We start from the raw sequence: 21,899 nt of genomic DNA, 5'->3' as shown, positions 1-21,899 counted from the left end.
CATTAAATGTATAGCCCTTTCCTGTCACAAGAGCTTGTGACAGTTAACATTCTTAAAAATTAGTTACTGAACAGTTAAAAGTACTAGATATAATAAATTAAAATAACTCCAGACTATAAACTGCTGACCCCAAATATAGAATCAGAAATGCTACAGCTCAGGTTTTGGTAGACATTCAGGGAATGAAAAGTGTGTGAGAAAAGTGTTATGATACCAGTTTTTAATATTGCCACAATTATTATCTCATCTTACTCCAACCACCTCCCATTTATAAAGATGAACTGCATTTTAACGCCTCTGAAAGGGAGGAAATGGGTAACACCAACCATTACCGAGATTGACCTGCCATACATAACTCAATCTTTACACTCAGAAAGTAACCATAGGAGTATATTGGCACATCGCCTCCAATAGCCCTGGGATGCCACCTGGGCTGGGATACACCATACATTTTAAGCCAGTCCCAAAAACCGAATCCTGGAAACTGTAGTTTACCACCACAGAGCTATAATTCCTAGCACCCTTAACAAACTACAGGTCCAATGATTCTTTAGAAGGGTAACATGCTTTAAATGTATGACAAGCACCCAGCCTTGAACTTCAAGAGTTGATAAGCATAAACACTCCACTCCGCTAACATAACATCACAATTGTAGCTTTTAAACATTCTGAAGCTTACAACACATATTACTTGGTCAAAAAAGAATAATATGTAATAATAATTAAAAGCTTACGTGTAGGCCAAAGTAGCACTGAAATGTTTCTTGATGTAGGTTTCTAAAACAGGATTAAAATGCTGGAACTTCCGGTCAGCAATTAGTCCAATGATAAATACCTGTTCAGTTTGAAAAGACACTCCATTATCATGAAAATACTGTATAGTATTCTGAATGTTTACATTTTTAATGGAAGCAGATAGTTAGAAGGGACATCCGAAGTGCCTGGTATACTTGTGAGGAAGATTTAATCTTCATACATTCGATTTCAGAGAAGGAGGGCAGAGTGCTGTTTTGAACAGGCACTTAAAATTGTCACTTGAGCCAAACAGAGAGCTTCAGAAGGTGAACTCAGATGCTGAAGAGGTAGCTTTAAAAAGAGGCCTTGACCTCTTCACCGCTGATGAACTGAAATGGGATATTTTGAATTTTCTATGGAATTTAAAACACATTGTTTAGGTTTGCTTGCTTTATCATCGTTAGTTATTCACTTTTAATTCTTTACCTCTTTAAATGAAGGCATTCTAGCTCAGAAAGTCTAAACCCACTTTCGGCACAGTGACATAAACTCTTCCACAATCAGGAATCTGGAAATTGTACCTATTCTTTCCCAGGTGCCCAGTGGGCAGTTTTTTATACAAATACAATATTTATTACGGTCTGTAGACCCATCAGTTTGTTACAAAGCAATACCCAATAAGGACATCCTGCCTTCAGGTTTCAGAAACATTTTGTTCAGACTTATGCCCATATTGTACTCCTACTGCCAACGGACTGGAGACGGACTGATCAATGTCTCAGGTCACTGTGTGTATTATCCTAAAGTCTTTGCTTTGAGGGCACCTTCATAGCCCAGGTAAAAGAGTTGGATGGGTGACAGGCCAATAGCAGTGGCTTTTCTAGCCATGGTTTTCTGCCAATTGCTGACATATTCCTCATTGGCCAGGTGTTTGTATAATACCACCCCAAGTCCAAATACAGCAATCTTGAGCCAATGCTTTAGTGCAGCCCACCATGCTTTTGTTGAAATTGGGCATTCACCCGTTTCTAGCAGGAGTATGGAATTTCAGACACAATTGGGCACCTGAAGCAAAGATTGTAAAAATTTTGCTTGAAAGCCGTCCAACTTAGGCCAGACATTTGCAGCGTACAGGATTTGGGGAGATTTTTATATTCAGAATACTATACAAAGGTGATTTAAGTTCCCTATATCGGCATGACACACTAGAATGTGACACCCAATATCACCTGGGAAATAAAAGAAAATAAGAGAAATGCCTTTCTAAAAGAACATTTTCCGTGAGATATTCAAATAGATCTCTCTTGTGCTAAAACCAAAACTAAAACCATTTCTCTGTGTGGGGAAATACAGCATGTGTGTGTGGTTATGGCTGTGTTTAATAAGAATATATATTCTGGGACCCCTCTGACTACGAGGAGGCCTTGTATCATGAAAGCCTGTTTAGCAGAGGTTGTTGGGTGAAGAGTTCTGACGGAAGGGAGAGAGGCAAATTTCAGTCTCACTTCCTGGAAGTTTGAGTCTTGGGTGGTTATTGGTCTGTTGGGGGTCAAGAGTCAGGGAAAGCAGGACTCAGTTGGAGAGGGTTGAGGTGTGGAAGTAAAGTGGCTTGAGGGAAAATTGCCTTGAGGGAAAAGCCATAGAAATTGCCAACTATCATCTTTGAATCCTCTATATCTGTATCCATTTCCCCATATGCATATAAAATCCACCTAAAAAACCTAGTTTAAGACACAGGTACTTGTGGTGGTGGCGGCAAGTGAGGCTGAGGTTGCAGGGATTCCTGTCGGGATGAAAGACTTCCAGAACCAACCACAGCTTCTTGCAATTAATGGATATATGCTTTTGTTAGGAACAAAATGGGAAAATGTTTTCTTGTCAGGGGTGGTATTTCAGACACTTCCTGTACTCCAGTTCACATAGAAATATGCTTTAGGAGCATGTAACATTCCCTGCCAGGTCACTAGCGTGACACACCGCTGCCTGTTATTAATAATTAAATGAAATTATTTAATTTGGTGTCCATGTCAAAGGGTGTGAATTTCCTCTGTTGATAACAGTGAGAATTCTGACCTATAAAATGGAAAATAAGGACAACAAACATTCTTACTGCCTTTTTGTTGCTCTTGGGTTAATGTTGTTTTTGCAATATAACCTTAATGTATCCAAGAGCTATCTTTCGAACCTTTGCTAATTTTGCACTCCTGCTCTGAAGTGAAATCTGAAATGACCACCTTCCCCCCCCCTTCTACCTGCAAGATTCCTTTATCAGAGAAAAAAATAACCTCTAGATTAAGGGGCTGCTCACACACAGCGATTTTGTACATGGTCAATTTATCTGTGTCATCACGTTGGACCGTACATCCTCAAAATTCGTTCCCTTGTATCATCTTCTGCTCCATACTATCACAGAATCCTACAACACCTTCAGATTTCACAGCTATACTAGCACAAGATATTATGGGCTCAAGCATCAGCGTGCCTCTTATTTTGCCCTTTTAAGAGGAACTTATTTTTTTATTTAAGCTACAACGCTGTTTTTACAATACGGTATGTCAGAAAACAAATGGGAAAAGAAACAAGTTGGTCCCTGTGAAGTACATGGGGCTTCATAGACTGAAATGGTCATTTTTGTTTCACAAAAATGGGGGGAAACACCATACACAGCTACACTGAAACAAAAATTGTGCTCTTTTACGGTATACATTTTACTCAGACATCCAAACACAGTTCTCTTCCAGTTCTAAATATGAAATTACAATTATTTAATTAGTCCATCAAAACTCATTTAAACATAGATTTCCAATCACTTCGGGGAAACATCATTGGTCACCCAAAGGCTAAGGAGCTGCAAAAATGAAGAGGGAAAACAGGTAAAGCACTATACAGTATTAGCTGCTCTGCTATTTCCAGGGGATAATAACATGAATAAATTAAATGGAAATCTATAAATTACCAAAGCATCGAACACCAGAGTGTCAAATGTTTCACTCTCAGAATTCTCCATCATTATGTTGAAGAGCGCATCTAGTGTGTCTTGAAGAAACTGCAAAGAAATATTAAAATTGCTATTTTAACAAAATACAGGTGTACAAAATACTATATAATACAATAAAATACTATATAATACTATATAATTATATACCATATAATAGTATAAAACAGGTGTAACCAACCTAGTGTCCTCCAGAAATAGGGAGATTACACGTCCGACATCCCTGACCATGCCAAGTGGGGCTCGGGTATTGTTTATTTGTTGGGGGATATTTGTTGCTGTTATTGATATTAATTTCTTGTGTGGGCTTTGCCAGTGTAAAAAAATACTGTACATATGCATATGCATACCCATGTCTATCTAATCTGCCCAAACACTGCTTTCTCATGCTATTTTACTATGGTATCAACAGCTTGACCAAACCTTGGCAAAAACTCTATGCATCACTACATGCAATTAAGTTTTATCTGAGTTGGTGTGCACATAAATCAATGCACAATTTCTGTCGCCTATCAGCATGAGCCAGACTTAAAACTTCCAAGAACATTCTCTGAAATGCATTCTTCCTCTTCAATATCAAGTGGACGTAAATAATCAATTTTATCAACCAATAATCAGCAGGTTGTTTCACTTAGTAAAAACCATACAGCACTTTTACAGAATCATCATTACAGAATTTATCATACATGTAAAAAAATTGTATACATTTAAAAGTAATACTGCACAACATTAGCTATATTAGATATAGAACAAGAGTTAAATATGCTTTCGAGTCAATATATCAGCCAAAAAGCTGCTGGAAAATGGATTAGTTACCTTAACCACTTCACCTCCATCAACCTTCATCAGTTGTCTGAGATTCTGTTGCAGGAGGTTTGTGTTCGATCGCCACTTCAGCAGACCCAGCAGGTCCACTAAGAGTAAACAACATAGAAACAACCAGAAAAAGGCAAATCTGTTAGCTCTAATGCCAATAGAATAAAATGCAGAGTGGAGATGGAAACAACTGCAAGAAATCAATATTTTAGTATGGCAGCACATAAACTATGGAACTCCCTGCCTCTTGACACCAGACAGGCACCCTAACTGTATTCCTTTCAGCATCTGCTTAAAAAAATATTTGCCCGGACACTGAGGTCCAGCGCCAAGGGCCTTCTGGCGATTCTCTCACTGCGAGAAGTGAGGTTACAGGGAACCAGGCAGAAGGCCTTCTCGGTAGTGGCGCCTGCCCTGTGGAACGCCCTCCCAGCAGATGTCGAGGCAATAAGCAACTATTTTACTTTTAGCGGCCCTGTTTAGGGAAGTTTTTAATGTTTGGTGCTGTATGTTTTACGGTTGGAAGCCACGCAGAGTGGCTGAGGAAACCCAGCTAGATGGGCGGGGTATAAATAAATAAATAAATAAATAAATAAATAAATAAAATGTTGTTGGTGGTGGTGGTGGTGGTGGTGGTGGTGTTTCGGCATAACACTAAATAATGCAGCTGAGATGTTTTGGAGTATCCTTGTAAACTGAGACATTTAATAGGGGGAATTCTGTTTTCAGCTGTTTTCGGCATTTTATTTCCTTTTAGCTAGTGTAGTTCTTAATCTTTTTTAAAATTTATAACACTGGTTTCATAGATATTTTTAATGTTTTATTTTATGTTGTAAACCACTTAGATGTTGTTGTTGTGTTTACAACCAAGAGGCATATAAATTTAGTTAAATAAATAAACAACTCAGGCTGCAATCCTATACATTTTTTTTATCTGGGAGTAAATATTATTGAACTCAAAAGGACTTCTAAGTTAACACAGTTTTTAAAATCAGCAAATTTGCACAGCGTTAACTTGGACAGACATAAAGATAAAAATTATGTGATAAATAAGAAAGCTAACTACATGGACAGAATATAGCATCCCATTCTGTCTAGAAGGGAGCATTGAATCTTGTTATTTTCTTCATATACAGTGGTGCCTCGACTTACGAATTTATTCCGTTCCGAAGGCACCTTCGTAGGTTGAAAAATTCGTAAGTCAAAAAGCGCCCTTGGAAACGTGATTTCCCACAGGAATGCATTGGAAACGGAAAAATTTGTAAGTCGAAGCAACCCCATCTAAAAATTCGTAAGCCGAAAAAACCCTATCTAAAACCGCCGCGGTTTCCGTTCGGATGTCGAGAAATTCGTAAGCGTGCGGCCATTTGCCCCATTCATAAGTCGAAAAATTCGGTTGTCAAGTCGTTCGTAAGTCGAGGTACCACTGTATTCCAAAATGGTATATAGTGCAACAACACACTGGTAAAATCTGAAGGACAAGTAAGTAGACAGAGTGAGAAATTTCCTTATAAATCAGCAATGGGACACCTTAGGCCTCCGATACATTGAACAGCTCCCAGGTGAGGGGTTATAGGAATTTCAGCCAACTTCTGGAGAGCTACAGGTTTCTGGTCCCCAAAATAGGCACCTCAAGAGATGGTGGTAAACATATGGACTTTTACCACGATTTACCCAACAAACATGATCCTGTCATTTAAACACCACTGATGCAGTATTAGGATTATGTCAGGGAAGGGCAGTGTATGTATATGTAATGTTATGAATCCAGCTACACAGTTCTAAACATACCAGTAATATCTGCAAGGATTGCAGGTCAACTGGTAGAACAATGGATTATGATCCACATTTAAAATATAATGCTGCCCCATGAACCTCTATTTAAAAGTTAGTACACTCCTTTATAGGAGTGTACTAACAGCCCTGAGTGCTCACTGGAAGGATAGATCGTGAAGCTGAGGCTCCAATACTTTGGCTACCTCATGAGAAGAGAAGAATCCTTGGAAAAGACCCTGATGTTGGGAAAGATGGAGGGCACTAGGAGAAGGGGACAACAGAGGACGAGATGGTTGGACAGTGTTCTTGAGGCTGTGAACATGAGTTTGACCGGACTGCGGGAGGCAGTGGAAGACAGGAGTGCCTGGCGTGCTATGGTCCATGGGGTCACGAAGAGTCGGACACGACTAAACGACTAAACAACAACAACAACACTCCTTTATGGCATGAAAAGAAGGAATTAGTATTTGATTTTTGTTGTTCTGCCAGGATGAAGAAAGCAAAGGGCCAGAAATGAAATATTAGGGAGGTTTTCTACTAATCAGCATGTGATGCCCTGAAACTTTTGACTTTTAAAATTAATTAGGAAGAGAAGCTTTAGGTTGAAAAAGAAACTTTTTAGACCATTTCCATATAAAAACAAATTCACCATTTTGAGCTTCCCAAGATCCTACCACACTTAGCTGATATATACAAAAATGTGTCTGCGAAAATGTGCTTAGGACTCAGCACATGTGCAGTATCCAATCCAGTGTGAACATACATCCAGATCAACTGACATATGGAATGCATAACAGCTCAATTTCAAAGATGCTAAAAGTAACCATAAAAGCTCATTTAACATACTGAGTAAAACTGACAGAAAGAGTACAGGAGAACTTCAAAAACGAAGAAATTACTCTCTAAAGTCAATTATGGTTTTGTCTACCAATAAAGGCAGCGTCAACATAGACATATTGTTAGCTTTAACACATGAATTACAAATATAAGCATTTGTTTAAATATTGAAAATGCTTTAAGAATTACTATTGCCTCAACAGTGCATGAAAACCATTGTGGAGCTGAACACTGCAAAATAACACTGCAAAATAACAAAAGCTTTTCCTTAAATGTCACATATGTCAATCAGATCCAAAAAAACCATGAGGCAGTTGCCAAAAATGGCAGTCAGAGATGTCAGATTTCCATCTCACCAAGAATAACAATTTATCCAGTGTCCAGATATCATTACTTGTGCATTTCTTCAACCCAACTCAACAGTAACACTGCCTTTCTTCATTCCTTAATTTTCTAATACAATTTTAAACAGAATTATTTATCTAGAAGCTGGTCAAATCAAAGGTTCTTATTTGCTTTCCTGAACAGCAGTTCCCTATCTACTTCAACCACTGCATTACAAGCTGTTGGGAGCACTTCTTTATTCCTTTTCCTAAATTCATAATCATACCCTGAAGCAAGAGTATTGCTACTAACAAAGGTCCTAGTGAACATCTAAAAGGAAAAAGGGGGGAAGGGGATAACAAAATAATAAATGTGATTTAAAAAACAGCTGGGAGAAGGACAGGAAATGACAGGGGGAGGTGGCAGGAAGCAGCCACAGAGTGAAAGGGCTGGCGGATGCTGAGCCGGAGCCCCAACACAGCTCCACCAGCTCGGGAACAGAAGGGGAGGCTACGCAGGTCTCGTCAGCAAGGGAGAGGTGGGAGGTGAAATGTAGAATGCAGAGGTGGAGATTAGGGCTCCCTAAGCTTTTGTGTTGGAGAAAAAGCCGCCAAAAGCTACTTCCTGGATCTGAGTCCAACAGTACAGATGGCTGAATGATGTCTACTGCCTTTGTACATATGTAATAAAGACTGAAATATGTATAGCTCAGAGTAATCAGCACCATTTCTTGCGGAGAGCACCACTACTATTACAGTCAGCCACCCAACTTTTGCAAGAAACCCAGATTTTTAAAATATAAGGTCCAAAATATGCTTCCCAACCCAGGAGTATCATAAGGGAGACTCAACTTGAACAAACAGCTGCCTATATTATTATTCTTTACAAATGCAAGGTGGTTGTTTTTATTCTAGGATGTGGTAATCTTCCTCACCATTTTGGGTTAGCTTTGTTGAACAAACTAGAGTAGAAATCTGAAAGGAATCTTTACTGATGGTGCAGCTTCCAAGATTTTGCATGCCCTTGCCAGCCGTTGAGTGACCTTTTTCCTCCAATTCTATTTTAGTAGAGGGCAAACTTAAATAAGTCGAAAAATCTTCTAGCTTCTTTGCTTCTGCCTGCAACAGTATTCCCAAATAAAATGCAAATATTAAGTATAGCTGCTGAAAACATTTTTATTCTGCATTTAATCACAGCTTATTTCATTTTAAATGAGACTACAACTTGAAGACACTTTCCCCCTCAAAGGTTTCAAAGAGTAGATCAAAAACATGTCACACAGAAAAATTAATGGCTTTTCGACACCTGTTAAACCCACCAATATTCCAAGTTACCTACCTAGAGGGAAGGATGAACAAAAAAAGGAAAATGTTTCACATTATCCATTAGAAAAGATCCAAACGAAGCTCTAAACTAAGAAAGCGTAGTGGGCTCAGTAAGTTTTTTTAAAAAAATTCTTAAGCAGCTGTACAAAAGTGAAGTTTCACTCTTTTTTCTGATAACCTACATTATTTTTCCATTACTAAGGGAATAACATCTGAATATAGGCATAAGCTATACTTCTACTTCACACTGTACAAAATAGCTATTCCTTAAATATTTGTATTCACAAATACTGCAGCATATGGTTAGAATAATACCTTGTACACTATTAGATCATGCTCTCCATCCCGTAGTGTTGTTCCATCATATCTCATCAATTTAACAAACGCCAGGGCAAATATTTTCTCAGATTTATCTTTGGCTGTTTAAGTACAGAAACATATTGTAAATCAATGATAATGACTGCAAATGAAGACATTCAAGAATGCAGACACAGGTTGTTCTAATACCACACATGAAGTCTAGTAAATAACCTTATGTTAAATAAGGCTGTCTGTGTTCAGAATGAAATGGAAATTTAGAAATACAGGATATATCCACTTGCCTGTTTGCACTCACAGAATGCAATGTATAAAAGTCTTCTTCTGCTAAAAATGGCTCCAAGATTAAACTCAACCCCAAGCACTATGCCCCAGATTGCAATGAGATGCATACGTAACATTGATCCAGATGTGCCACTCCACATAAGGCTGTGATGCAGCTCATGAGAAGTTATCCACATTTCCCAGCAAGGCATCCAGATTCAAGAGCCTAGAAGACCAGCTAAACAAGCTATTTACCAAATCCCTGATTAATGGAACAAAAGGCATCAGGCAGAATAGTGGGCTCATGCTCCTTTATGCCTCATCCTCAATCTCCAAAATTCAAAAATACAGTCAGGGGCCTTGGGCCCTTCACACACCCTTCAATTGGCTCTCTCTTGCTACGAGGTATTCTGGCCCTGGGTCCATCATAAGACTATACACTAGCACAGGGATAGCCAACAAGTGTCAGTCAGATATTGACATCTGTAAATCCCTTAGCATGCCTAATGATTGGAAATAATGGAAGTTGTACTCCTAAACCTCTGTAGGACACCATGCAAGTACACTAGCACTACTTGGCACAAGACATAAGGGCTAGAACAGTCTTTCCAAACCTGGTGCTCTTTGGATATATTGAACCACAACTCCAGACAATGTAGCCAATAGTCAGGAATGGTGGAAATTGTGATCCAAACATGTGAAAAGCATCACTTTAGGAAGTTTGGGCTACAGTGTGCTATTAATCTTCAGAAGGCTTCATACGCTCATGAGAAAGATTATTCAAGAATGTACACATGAAGAAAAAGTGCTGCAGAAAAGATTATAACCAGGTTAGAAATACTTACTTTCTAAGATACTGGTTCTTTACTCCTTAAAGGAAATTTCTGTGATAGTGTTTAACTGCAAACAGTATTATATATTCTAGACTATCTCAACTTCTTATGCAGAATGAAATTCAAGTGCTACATCCAATTTAACCAACCTGGACCCTGCAATCACAATGTGAGACCCTTCTTTGTGTGCCTCCTCCACGAGAGGTCCTGAGGGTGGCTTCCCATTTCTGCAATGCTTTTCCTGAGGAAGCTCGCCTGGTGCCTTCATTGCATATCTTTAAGCACCAGGCAAAAAGATTTCTCTTCTATCAGGCCTCAGACTGATTAATATTCTATGGCCTTTTAAATGTGTTTCTGGGAGGTAGGGTTTTTTGGTTTGTTTCTATTTTTGTTTATTATGTATTTTGTATTCTCATTTTTTTTATTTTTATGTTGTGATCACCTTATTAATAAATAATAATGATGTCTGTTCTTAAAACCCATCTTCCTCAATTTCTTAAGAAAGAAAGGGCTTTTTTGTGGGGCCATGATTTCAGGACCTTTCCCCACAACCTCACTCCACAACCCCTCAAAACACTCTATAAAAATGTAAGGAAAGCCTGAAATATAATATACACTGCAGTAGAAAGTTCATGTTTCCTTTTGGGTCAACAGCTGAACCCAATGAGCCTATAATCAGCTACTTCCATTTTCCCTCATTAATAATAAAAGAACCCGCTGGTGTGAGTTCAAAGAAGCAAAGTGACAGGGCAAGCAGATGAGAAATAGAGACAGAAGGGCAACACTCATCAACCCTATGGCAGTCCAAAAAATATATGAAAAAGCGCTGTGGCAGTCCTGAGTCTTAACCCATAATGAATGCAATAATCCAAAGCTCAATAGGTCTGGCCACCCATGAACTGCTGTGACATAATGTGACTGCTTCCTACTGAATCAATTTGTAGTTCAGTCTCATAAATATGACAGTAATTTGCCGCATATTGTTTTTCATTAGTGAAACTGTTAAATATTCTATTAAGGAAGCACTACTTTCATTCTTATGACTAATTTTTATATCAAAATAGCAGCTTTTAATTACCCAAGCATTATCCATTATGGAGTAGATGTCAAATATTACAAGTTCTTAAATACATTCAAGCGAAGGTTACGCGATTAAAGCTTTGATTCTTATGCTGATGGCGTAATGAAAATGCAAACTGCAACTCTTCAGAAAATACAAGCACATTAGTTAAGAGAGCCAGTCTAACTCAAGCAAACAAGCCATGCTTTTTTTCTTTCCTTTTTTACTTATAAATTGTGGGAAATTAAAAGTCCACACAAGCCAGATACAGGGAATGTAAAAAATATCAAACTTTAATCAGAACATTATCATAAGCCTGGTGGAGTCGGCACTTGGGTAACTAGTTACTAGCAAGCATTCATCACAATTGAACTTCACGACCAATGAGGATCACACAAATGCAAGCAAGCTAGGTTATTTTTCCCATAAAAATATCCTTACTTACCTGCCTGCACCCACTGTTGACAACTGACTCACTTATGGAAATGCATAGGGGAGGAAAGTATGGCAAAAGTCAGCTAAAGTGAGGTCAGAGGGAAAGGGCCCAAATTCAGAAAGAAAAAGGACTCCAAATCATTAATAAAAATTAAACAGAGACTTCCTTAAAGTAAACACAGATACTGCAAGTAAAATAAGCAGGGGAGAAGTACTCACAGTCCTGTGATGACCTGTGCCGAAAGGTAAACCTTAAGTGACTGCGGTTTACATCTTCAATGGGAATTGCAACCTTCACAAAGGAAAATTAACACATCCATTTATTTGTAAAAATATTTATACGCTACCAACTCGCATAAAATATCAACATGGTGGGCAACAAAGCTTATAAAAACAATACAAGATAATAATTAAAGTGCCTGCCTAATCAAGAAAGAAACCTGCAGCTGAAAAGACAGAAAAGTTTTTATAACTTGGAAGAGATAAATTCTAAGTTATAAAAACTTTTCTGCATCCTTGCCTGCAGGCATTCTCCACTTGCCACAAATCTGATGCAATAAAGAAGGCATGTAAACAGCTATGCAGCTATTTCAAAAGAGTTTTTCCAAGTATGTCTTTCAAATACTTATAGCAGTTTTAGAGGCTGTATTAGTAAACAGAAAAACAACATCAGTCTTATTCAATGCATTATTATTTACAGAGCAAAAAAAATGTGATTTTTCATAACTTTAAATAAGCAACCTGCCCTGTATACCACCAGCACTTTTATGGAATATAGGAGAAAACTGACCAACACCATCTATTTACTTTTTACTGAGGTACTGTATAACTTTGACATTGGACTCAGCCCACTTGGGATCTCCCCATATAGCATATAGGCACATGGTAAAATCATGTTTGCTCCTGCAGGCTTTCAGCTTCTATTTTAATGGTTCTATCACTTTAGTTGATTTTTCTGAATGCTTTTACTGGATCTTGTTTTAGAGTTTCCGGTTGCTGGTTTTTAATTCTTCTCAGTTTGTTGTTGTTGTTGTTGTTGTTGTTGTTAAAAATGCACGTTATAAGCTGCCTTGAGCGTGTGTGTTTTTTAATGGAAATAGTGTGGAAATTTTCATTTAACAAAATAAACACATAACTTTTGTTCCACAGTGCAATGTAGAGTCTGGAAAAGTCAGTTAAAATGAATCAGCTTAACTATGTCCTAACTCAGTCCGGGACATCAGTTAAAAGGTCTGGAAGCAGCATACTCATGATTCAAGCAAACTACGCTAAAAAAAAAAAACAAGCTGTGAAATCATTTGTGAATGCCCACCTTGAAAAATATAGTAAACTAAGACCACTTGTTTGAGCTATAATACCAAAACAAATATACTTCGGTCCATCTTGCCTTTCCTCTAGATCAGAGCACTGGGTGGCTTAAGGCACAGCCTGAGATGTAATTCTATATTGTTTTGATACTGTACCCAGAAGTATAACTCAGGGATATGGAGCAGGTCTTCCTTCCATGCCTTAAAGCCTGATAATACCAGAGGGGGAAATAAAATAATACCTCACACTGTCAGCTTTCAGCTCTACAGACCAATAAGGTATGAATGCTATCATTTGCTGCAGAACTTTATAGCAGTCACAAGCAGGCCAGACAGATTCTAGTGTTTTGACGCTCCTCAAATTTGGAAGCTATGTTCACCTTGTCTACCTTGACATTTACATCACACCTGTTCCATCAACCCATATACACACTCTTTGATCCAGCAGCTCAGTTTTGTTGCTGTCCATATGTATCAGAACTGTCGATTCAATTTAACTTTTGTCTCACCAACATTTGCCCTTCCTATTCATCTGTTTCTCTTCATTTATCACATCCCTATTTCATAATAATGTACTCTTCCCTGCCTAAATGTCAGAACACATCATGTAAGTATAAATAACTCTATTCAGATATTTGTTTCCATATGAGATAGCATTTGTTTAGCACACGTTATCACCCTCACTCTTTCATATTATAATTTTTTTCTCTAATGTACCATTTTTGCCAGCTAACAGAGATTTTATTCACTAGAAAAATCGGATCATCCAACTTCAGATGTACTTCCAAGATGGGTAAAGAGGCTAAAGTTGAATCCTGACAAGACAGAAGTATTATGGGGGACAGGAGCTCCATCTGGTATGCAGGCTGAGACCCTACCTGCCCATGGACTGTCTCGCCAGAGTGGTGCATGCTCTAGTTATCTCTCGCTTGGACTACTGCAATGCACTCTATGTGGGGCTACCTTTGAAGGTGACCCGGAAACTACAATTAATCCAGAATGCGGCAGCTAGACTGGTGACTGGGAGCAGCCGCCGAGACCAGATAACACCGGTCTTGAAAGACCTGCATTGGCTCCCAGTACGTTTCCGAGCACAATTCAAAGTGTTGGTGCTGACCTTTAAAGCACTAAACGGCCTCGGTCCAGTATACCTGAAGGAGCGTCTCCACCTCCATCGCTCTCCCCGGACACTGAGGTCCAGTGCCGGGCCTTCTGGCGGTTCCCTCGCTGCGAGAAGCCAAGTTACAGGGAACCAGGCAGAGGGCCTTCTCGGTAGTGGCACCCGCCCTGTGGAACACCCTCCCACCAGTTGTCAAAAAGAAAAATAACTACCCGGCTTTTAGAGGACATCTGAAGGCAGCCCTGTTTAGGGAAGCTTTCAATCTTTTAGAAATTGGTGTATTCTAGTATTTCTGCTGGAAGCAGCCCAGAGTGGCTGGGGAAACCCAGCCAGATGGGCGGGGTAGAAATATATTATTATTATTATTATTATTATTATTATTATTATTATTATTATTATTATTAAATCCCCTAGTTTGTGGTTGTGTTGCCTCAAATGCAGTATCTGTCGATGTTAGATATTCCTTTTAAAATATGGAGAAACTGGGTGGAGGGGAACCCACTGTGCAGGAAGTGAAGTTAAGGCAGCTGCCATGTGTAACACCCAAGTGGCATCCTGGGCATTGCCAAAGGTTAATTTGCACTATTATTTAGTATCAGTCCCTCTTCAACACCATCGAGGACATTTTACCACTATTGTGCCACTTCTACCTCCCCATAGGGATTGACAGCTACAGCTAAAGTTTTGGAGCTGCCACACAGCAGTGGCAGAGCACATGCTTTGAATGCAGAAGGTTCTTTGTCTATGATCCTGGAGATCTGCTGCTGGTCAGGGTAGATAATGCAGAGTTAGATGAACAAATGGTCTGACTTGATAAAAGGCAGTTTCCTATGACAAGCCTGTTGCCTTGACTACCTACATTCTGCTTTTCCAGTGCTACACATACATTGCTTCACTTTCATGCCCAAACTTGGCTGCTTATATTCTAACTCTGCTTCACCATTTTGATTACTTTTTCATTCATTCCTTCCACAGCAGTGAGCACAAATCTTGCTGCCATTAAGGTTCCCACGGAAACCTTCTGTTGTCAAGCCCCTGGACCTCCTTTCAATATTCTCCTTTCAATTCTTTATATCCAGAATCCATGTGTTCTGCTCACATTTTCCCCCAGCCATCAAATAGTTCTCTAGATACTAAATTTCTCCCAACTCAACAGCCACCTGACAGAATGCCCTATGGTTGTAACTTCATCAAATGCACATGCAAATACGTAAGTAGCTGCATTCAGACAAGATGCTAAACCATAGTTTAGTGTTACAAGAAAAGCCTAACTGAGCTCTGGACTATTGCTTCCCCCTCCCACTGTGCACAAAAGCAGACCAAAAGTTCCTACTTTCATTTCATATTAACTGCTGTTGAACATTGCACCCGAACCCTAAGAAATTATTAATCTTATCTTTGATTAGTTGAAATAAGCCAACTTTATAAACTGTGACTTGACCATAGTAAAGATAGTAAAGGTAAAGAATGGTTAAATCCAGTCAAAGGCGACTGTAGGGTTGCAGCCAGAGGTTGGCAAAGTTTTTGTGGCTTGGGCCGATTCACAGTCCTGCAAATGCCGCGGTGGGCTGGAGTGGGCTGGAGTGGGCTGGAGTGTGCGCACATGCGCAAACACTATTTCCGGCGCTCCTTCTGGTGCGGAGGTGTGCGCAGCTTCCCATTGGTTGCAGGAGCTTCCTGCAGCCAATAGGAAGCCGGCAGTGCTGGTTTTGTGCGGAGCACAGGAGCCGACCGAGTGGGCGGCTTGGGTCCCCGAGCAGTTCCATAGGCTGGTGAAACGACCCCCATGGGCGCCTGTGTCCCACGGGCCTTAGATTGCTGACCCCTGAGTTATGGCGTTCATCTCGCTTTAGGCTGAGGGAGCTGGCGTTTGTCCACAGACAGCTTTCTGGGTCATGCGGCCAGCATGACTAAACCGCTTCTGCCGCAACGGAACACCTTGATGGAAGCCAGAGCACACAGAAACAGTGTTTACCTTCCTGCGACAGCATTACCTATTTATCTACTTGCACTGGCATGCTTTTGAACTGTTAGGATGGCAGAAGCTAATACAAGAGCAAGCTGTGATTAATCTAGAATTGAAGAAAAAGTTTCCTTAAGGCTGTGCTGGAGGAGGAGGAGGAGAAATATGCAATCCCAGGCCTGAATTTTGAAACTATTCTCCTTTGGGTTTATAGTACCATTAATATACATTGTTTTTACAATAATTAGCATTTGCTTTGGTAAACTGCTACTGCAATTCTAGTTTCATTAACAATGTATGAGAAATCCTAATAATTTCACAGTGCTTTTGTGTACGGTAATACATTTTTATCCCACATTGCAATCGCTTGTTTCACTGTTCAGTTTTCTAATTCATAAGAGGTAAAAGACAGATGTTGGAATAATTCTGTCAAAGCTGTCTTGACCAGAAGACCGGGAGATAAATACATTCAGTCAATGTCTTCATCTATGTTGTTTCTAAGCAACCTTTAAACATTCTCTGGCATAGATAACTCTTTTGTCTGACAGCTACATAGCAAGTCTATCAACTGGATTCTCTCTTACTCATTTTTTTAAAAGAACATTGGACATACCTTTACAGTTTCAAACCAGCGAGGTTGTTTTACTTGGTAATATATCACAGACTTATATTCTGAAAGGGCTTCATCTCCAGCACCAGGAAAAATGACATTCTTTTAAAAAAGAAAGAAGAAAATAGTACACATTATATAATTTTTAGTTGCGTGTATAAACAAATGCTATTGTTACACTTAAGAAGAAAACAACGTTGAAAATTCATGTCGCCAGCTTCAACAGGAGGGAAGCAATAGGCAGGAAATGATTTTGTCATATCTGAAACAGAAATCTTCCATTCAAAAAAATTAAATTCAGGTGCTAATTCTGACAACTGTTTCCTACATATTCTGACACACTCGGAAGATACAGGAATATCAGGATTGGTATATGGGTCAACTGACCAGACAAATACTGTCAATTCACTGTCTACTATTTGACAACAGCAGGAGATTGTCAAATATTCCATTAAACCAAGGATGCCACTGTGTGGGTGGCAACTTATTGTTTTCATTTCATTATGGTGTTGATTGTTAGCAATGGCAGAGTGGAGGCTTCTTGTCCCCTAAAGATGGAGCACTCAGAGCAAAACACAGCAGCATAGCAAATCTTCTCCTGCTAACCACCTGCTTTAACTGCAGGCAACTCCAAACAGGAACACAGATAATCATCAGTGACTAATCTCTGAATATGACCACCCATGATCCTATCTTTGATTCTATCTTGTTTTCCACAGAACCCAGCGAGTATTCCCTGCTTGTTATTTAGCTATCCGCTCCATAAGGTTCCTGAGGAAGGTCTGTATTAAAGTCTAGAAAAAACAGCGGCTCTCGATAGAACTAGAAGTACTAGCTGTAATAAAACATATGACATGCTGTTCCAAGTTCGCACATGCTGTTCCTGATCGCACAGCACGGGAAGCTAAACTATGGCTTAGTGAAACGCTTATAAACGTGCAGTCTCCTTCCTGGAGAGGAGCTTGCAACCATGGTTAGGCTCCCTCCTTACTAGCCACAAGCTGCAGCCAAGAACAAACTTTGGCAACAGTACATTGTTCGTGTGGAGAGAGCTTAACCAGCCCTGATCCAAAAAACATGTTAAACCAAAGGGGACTGGGGCGGAGCAAAGCAGCTGCAAGCTCCTATCCAGGAGAGGCCATATATTTTCACAGTCCTGCAACGCTATAGAATTGCCATGTACAGTGAACCAGGTCATTAAATAATGGAGTCAGGAAATACAAAACTCTTTTCTGATGGTGTACATTAATGCTTTACAAATACCAAATTATTGGGCAATATTTGATCACATCCTATTTTGACCAGTCATAAGCCATACACTAAGGCAGGTATCCCCAAACCTCGGCCCTCCAGATGTTTTGGACTACAATTCCCATCTTCCCTGACCTCTGGTCCTGTTAGCTAGGGATCATGGGAGTTGTAGGCCAAAACATCTGGAGGGCCGCAGTTTGGGGGTGCCTGCACTAAGGAAAAGGTTTAGAATTAGCCTGGGAAATAAACCAGCACACAACATACCTCCAATTTTTTGCCATCTTCGTCATAAACGGATACTGTAACCTCTACATTCTTTGCTGTGGTTTTACTGCCTTTGTCAAAATCTCCTTGAACTAGTGTTACATAGATATCATTACGGACATCACCTGAGGCAGAGAGAAAAAGAGAAGGAAAGCAAAACTATTAGTACAGCATTTTACGGTCTATCAATAAATAGAAAACAATTTTTTAAATTCCTATGATTTATATCTTCTTAATTTAACCTACCCTTTAGTGATAGGGCTCCTGCCCTATGAAAATTTCAAGAGTTTAGTTGTGAAGTGGAAGTTTTATTTACTCAAAAGGTATGCATATGGGTGGGTGGGTGGGTGTGTATTGCACCTGGTGCAACTGCACCTCAAAGCTGCAAGTGTTCCTGGATGAGACTTTATGTGGATCCACTTCAATCTGGGTTTAGGCCTGGTATGGGGACAGGGTCAGCCTTGGCCGTCCTGATGCAGAACGCAGTGCCTTGACTGTTGGACTGGGCAGATGGACAACAGTATGTGACACCTCTGCTAAAACATCTGCACTGGCTGCTCATATGCTTCCAGGCCAGGTTCTTGTGCTAGTATGCAAAGCTCTGAATAATTTGGGTCTGGGATATGTTAAAAACAGACTGAATTCTTCTATACCAGCATAATCACTGAGATCATATAGATGAGCGCTGCTAGTTGCTCCCTGTGCTACAGATGCCCAACTGGTCTCAACTAGAAGTTGGGTATATCACGTCACCTGTCCTGTGCTATGGAATACTTTTCCAGCAGAGATTTGGCACGCATCCTCCTTTTTTTACTTTCTGGCATCTCTTGAAAACTTTCCCCTGCAAAAAGGCCTTTGCTGCTGTTTAATTTTTAAGTAGGCAGGCACCTTAATGATTATCTGTACTTAAAAAAATAATACTTGACAGTGAACACCACCTTGATATTTCATGATATGACAGAATAGAAATACTTCTATAAATAAATAGTGTGTGTGTGTGTGTGCTTTTTTATTTGAGGCTGCATGTATTCAAAACAGCACAAGTTTAGGTAAAAGTTTCAAAATTTATCATCCAAGATAAACAGAACGTTTTGGTTTTGACAAATCAGCTCCAATCCACATTCTACTCTGGGAATAAATTAATGCCTGCCATATATAACAAACAAAAATGTCTAATGATGCAGCACTCTCAAAAAAGAGAATGGAAACTGAGTTATACCAGAAAGAAGGACAAATTCCTAAACAAATTCTGATTTGATCATAAGCAGAGAGGATTACTTGGTAACACAGCACATAGCAAGGAATGCTAAGATTTAGCATTCCTCAGTACTAGCAGCCTTTGAATCCTGAGAACTGCCCTTCCTCCTTGCCCCATTCTTGAGTCTGGAAGAAATACTGTTGAATGCTCTATTCTCTTCTCTATATTCAAAGGGCTTCCTCAGCATCACTTTCTACTTATTGATTCTTAATGAGCCTGAGTACCTAAAAATTATGGTGCTTGAAGAGACTCTTGAGAGTCCCATGGACTGCAAGAAGATCAAACCTATCCATTCTGAAGGAAATCAGCCCTGAGTGCTCACTGGAAGGGCAGATCCTGAAGCTGAGGCTCCAATACTTTGGCCACATCGTGAGAAGAGAAGACTCCTTGGAAAAGACCCTGATGTTGGAAAAGATGGAGGGCACTAGGAGAAGGGGACGACAGAGGACGAGATGGCTGGACAGTGTTCTTGAAGCTACCAACATGAGTCTGACCAAACTGCGGGAGGCAGTGGAAGACAGGAGTGCCTGGCATGCTCTGGTCCATGGGGTCATGAAGAGTCGGACACGACTAAACAACAACAACCTATAAATATCTCCAGGTCACCTCCCATTTATTTTCCTGAAGATTTTAAATCTGCATTTGTGGCTTGCTTATATTTGTGTCTTATCTCTGCTTCTCCCCTTCTAATCTCTTGCAGCTAACTTCTTGTCTGTCAACTTCTTCCCTTCAGCTCAGGAGGCCTTATTCTGCCATCATTTTCTGTGCTCCTCAAATGATACAATTGCTTGGTCTAGTTGGTTAACTTTCCTACAATGCCTATCCCATCTTCAGAATTTTTGGCGTTATTAATAAAATGTAATTGAAAAGGTATAAATGCTCCTCAGTTGAGTGAGTTAAATGTGTTTTTCTTATAAACCTGGACTAAATGAACAAAGCAAGCATTTCTCAAAAAATACTGAGCAAATATTTTTGCAGAAATGTTCACACATCTGTATGCAATAATGGATAAGCTACACATTTGATAGCCCATTTGGACACGCAAGCAACAGAGCCGCTTTTGAAGTCTGCCTTTATTGCTTCATAGATTCATTTATAACATACATTAAAAGCCCAAGTACTCAAAACACACCAGGAATCTGAGGTTTGAAACAAAATGAAGTAGACGTTGCACCATCTGTGCGCAGTTAGTCCACAGTGTTTACAATAGTGCTACTACATTATTAATAATGAGCCTGAAAGTAGATTGAAAATATAATATTAAAGCCAAATCTCACACAAACACTAAAAAAAAAACACCAAGTCAATTCATACTTTCCCATGAACTTGAAGGAAAGAACATTAACAACATCTCCAATGCTTTTAGTGCATCAGATCAAGAATTTGTTGAAGCTTACCAGGCATAATAATCTCAGGAAACCCCATTTTGCGAGCCACAGCTGTGGTTCTATCAACTAAATGAGGGAATTCTTTTCTTATCTGATGAATATCTCCCGGAAGAAGCTTCAACGTTACCCATAAACCTGTAGCATTAAGTACAATGCATTAGTTCAGAAAAAGCTGCTTATAAAACGGTATTCTTCAAGTGCAAAACAATTTCTTAACATTTCCTTAACCTTTGGTGGTAATAAGGCAACAGAGCATCTAATTACACAAGCTGTTCCGAATCAGACAAAAGGACTACCTTGTCCAGCATCCTGATTAGCTCAGTGGCCACCCAGGTACCACAAACAGGATGTCAGCGCATAGTACTCTCCTACTCATGGTCATAAGAAACTGGAACTTGAGGCACATCACCTCAGGTACTGTTGGAAATATAGGAATTGTAGCCATTGGTAGCTTTAACAAATGCATGGGGATAAAGCCATCTAAAGTGGGGGCCATCCATCACCATATTACGGTAATTGGAAGCAAATTCCATAGTTTTATCTATGTGCCGTGTGACTAGTCCTTTTCTATTTCTTACTTGAATCTCTCATCGTTCAGTGATCCCAGGTGGGTTGCTATTATTATTAATAATAATTTATTTAATGCCCACACTTCACTTCATATTATGTGAGAGATGGGAAAGATTGCACTCTTGCAAAATATCACTATCTGGTAAAGAAGAACCTTAGAAAAGGTGTCTTGTTTTGGCCTACAACTCCCATGATCCCTAGCTAACAGGATCAATGGTTGGGGAAGATGGGAATTGTAGTCCAAAACATCTGGAGGGCTGAAGTTTGGGGGTGCCTGGGCTACATTCAAGCAACGGAAACAGGACCTTAGACAGGCGTGTGTACCTTTTCATCCTCCACCCAGGGAAGCAAGAGGCAGGATCACATCTCATTCGAGCCATGCAAAAGCACTCAAGGATGGTGCAGAGCAGGGCCAATGAGGGGAGAGGAAGCATATCCTCGCACAGTCCT

The 21,899-nt window shown here is 39.7% G+C and overlaps 1 protein-coding gene across 3 annotated transcripts in view; it reads right to left on the bottom strand.

Annotated features, from left to right (window-relative positions):
• Positions 1–21,899, bottom strand: part of DOCK1 (dedicator of cytokinesis 1) — a 362,095-nt gene that overhangs the window by 274,817 nt on the left and 65,379 nt on the right. For all 3 annotated transcript variants that reach the window (XM_035138565.2, XM_035138566.2, XM_035138567.2), the window contains 9 exons: positions 20,889–21,014; positions 18,234–18,358; positions 16,722–16,820; positions 11,938–12,010; positions 9,124–9,227; positions 8,418–8,601; positions 4,547–4,644; positions 3,692–3,781; positions 735–835 (listed from right to left, as the gene is read on the bottom strand). In XM_035138565.2, coding sequence (XP_034994456.1) covers positions 735–835; positions 3,692–3,781; positions 4,547–4,644; positions 8,418–8,601; positions 9,124–9,227; positions 11,938–12,010; positions 16,722–16,820; positions 18,234–18,358; positions 20,889–21,014 — 1,000 coding nt within the window. The remainder of the gene's footprint in view (positions 1–734; positions 836–3,691; positions 3,782–4,546; positions 4,645–8,417; positions 8,602–9,123; positions 9,228–11,937; positions 12,011–16,721; positions 16,821–18,233; positions 18,359–20,888; positions 21,015–21,899) is intronic.

Source organism: Zootoca vivipara, chromosome 5, assembly GCF_963506605.1.
Source record: "Zootoca vivipara chromosome 5, rZooViv1.1, whole genome shotgun sequence".
Lineage (NCBI taxonomy): Eukaryota > Metazoa > Chordata > Lepidosauria > Squamata > Lacertidae > Zootoca > Zootoca vivipara.
This window is presented reverse-complemented; position numbering and strand designations above follow the sequence as displayed.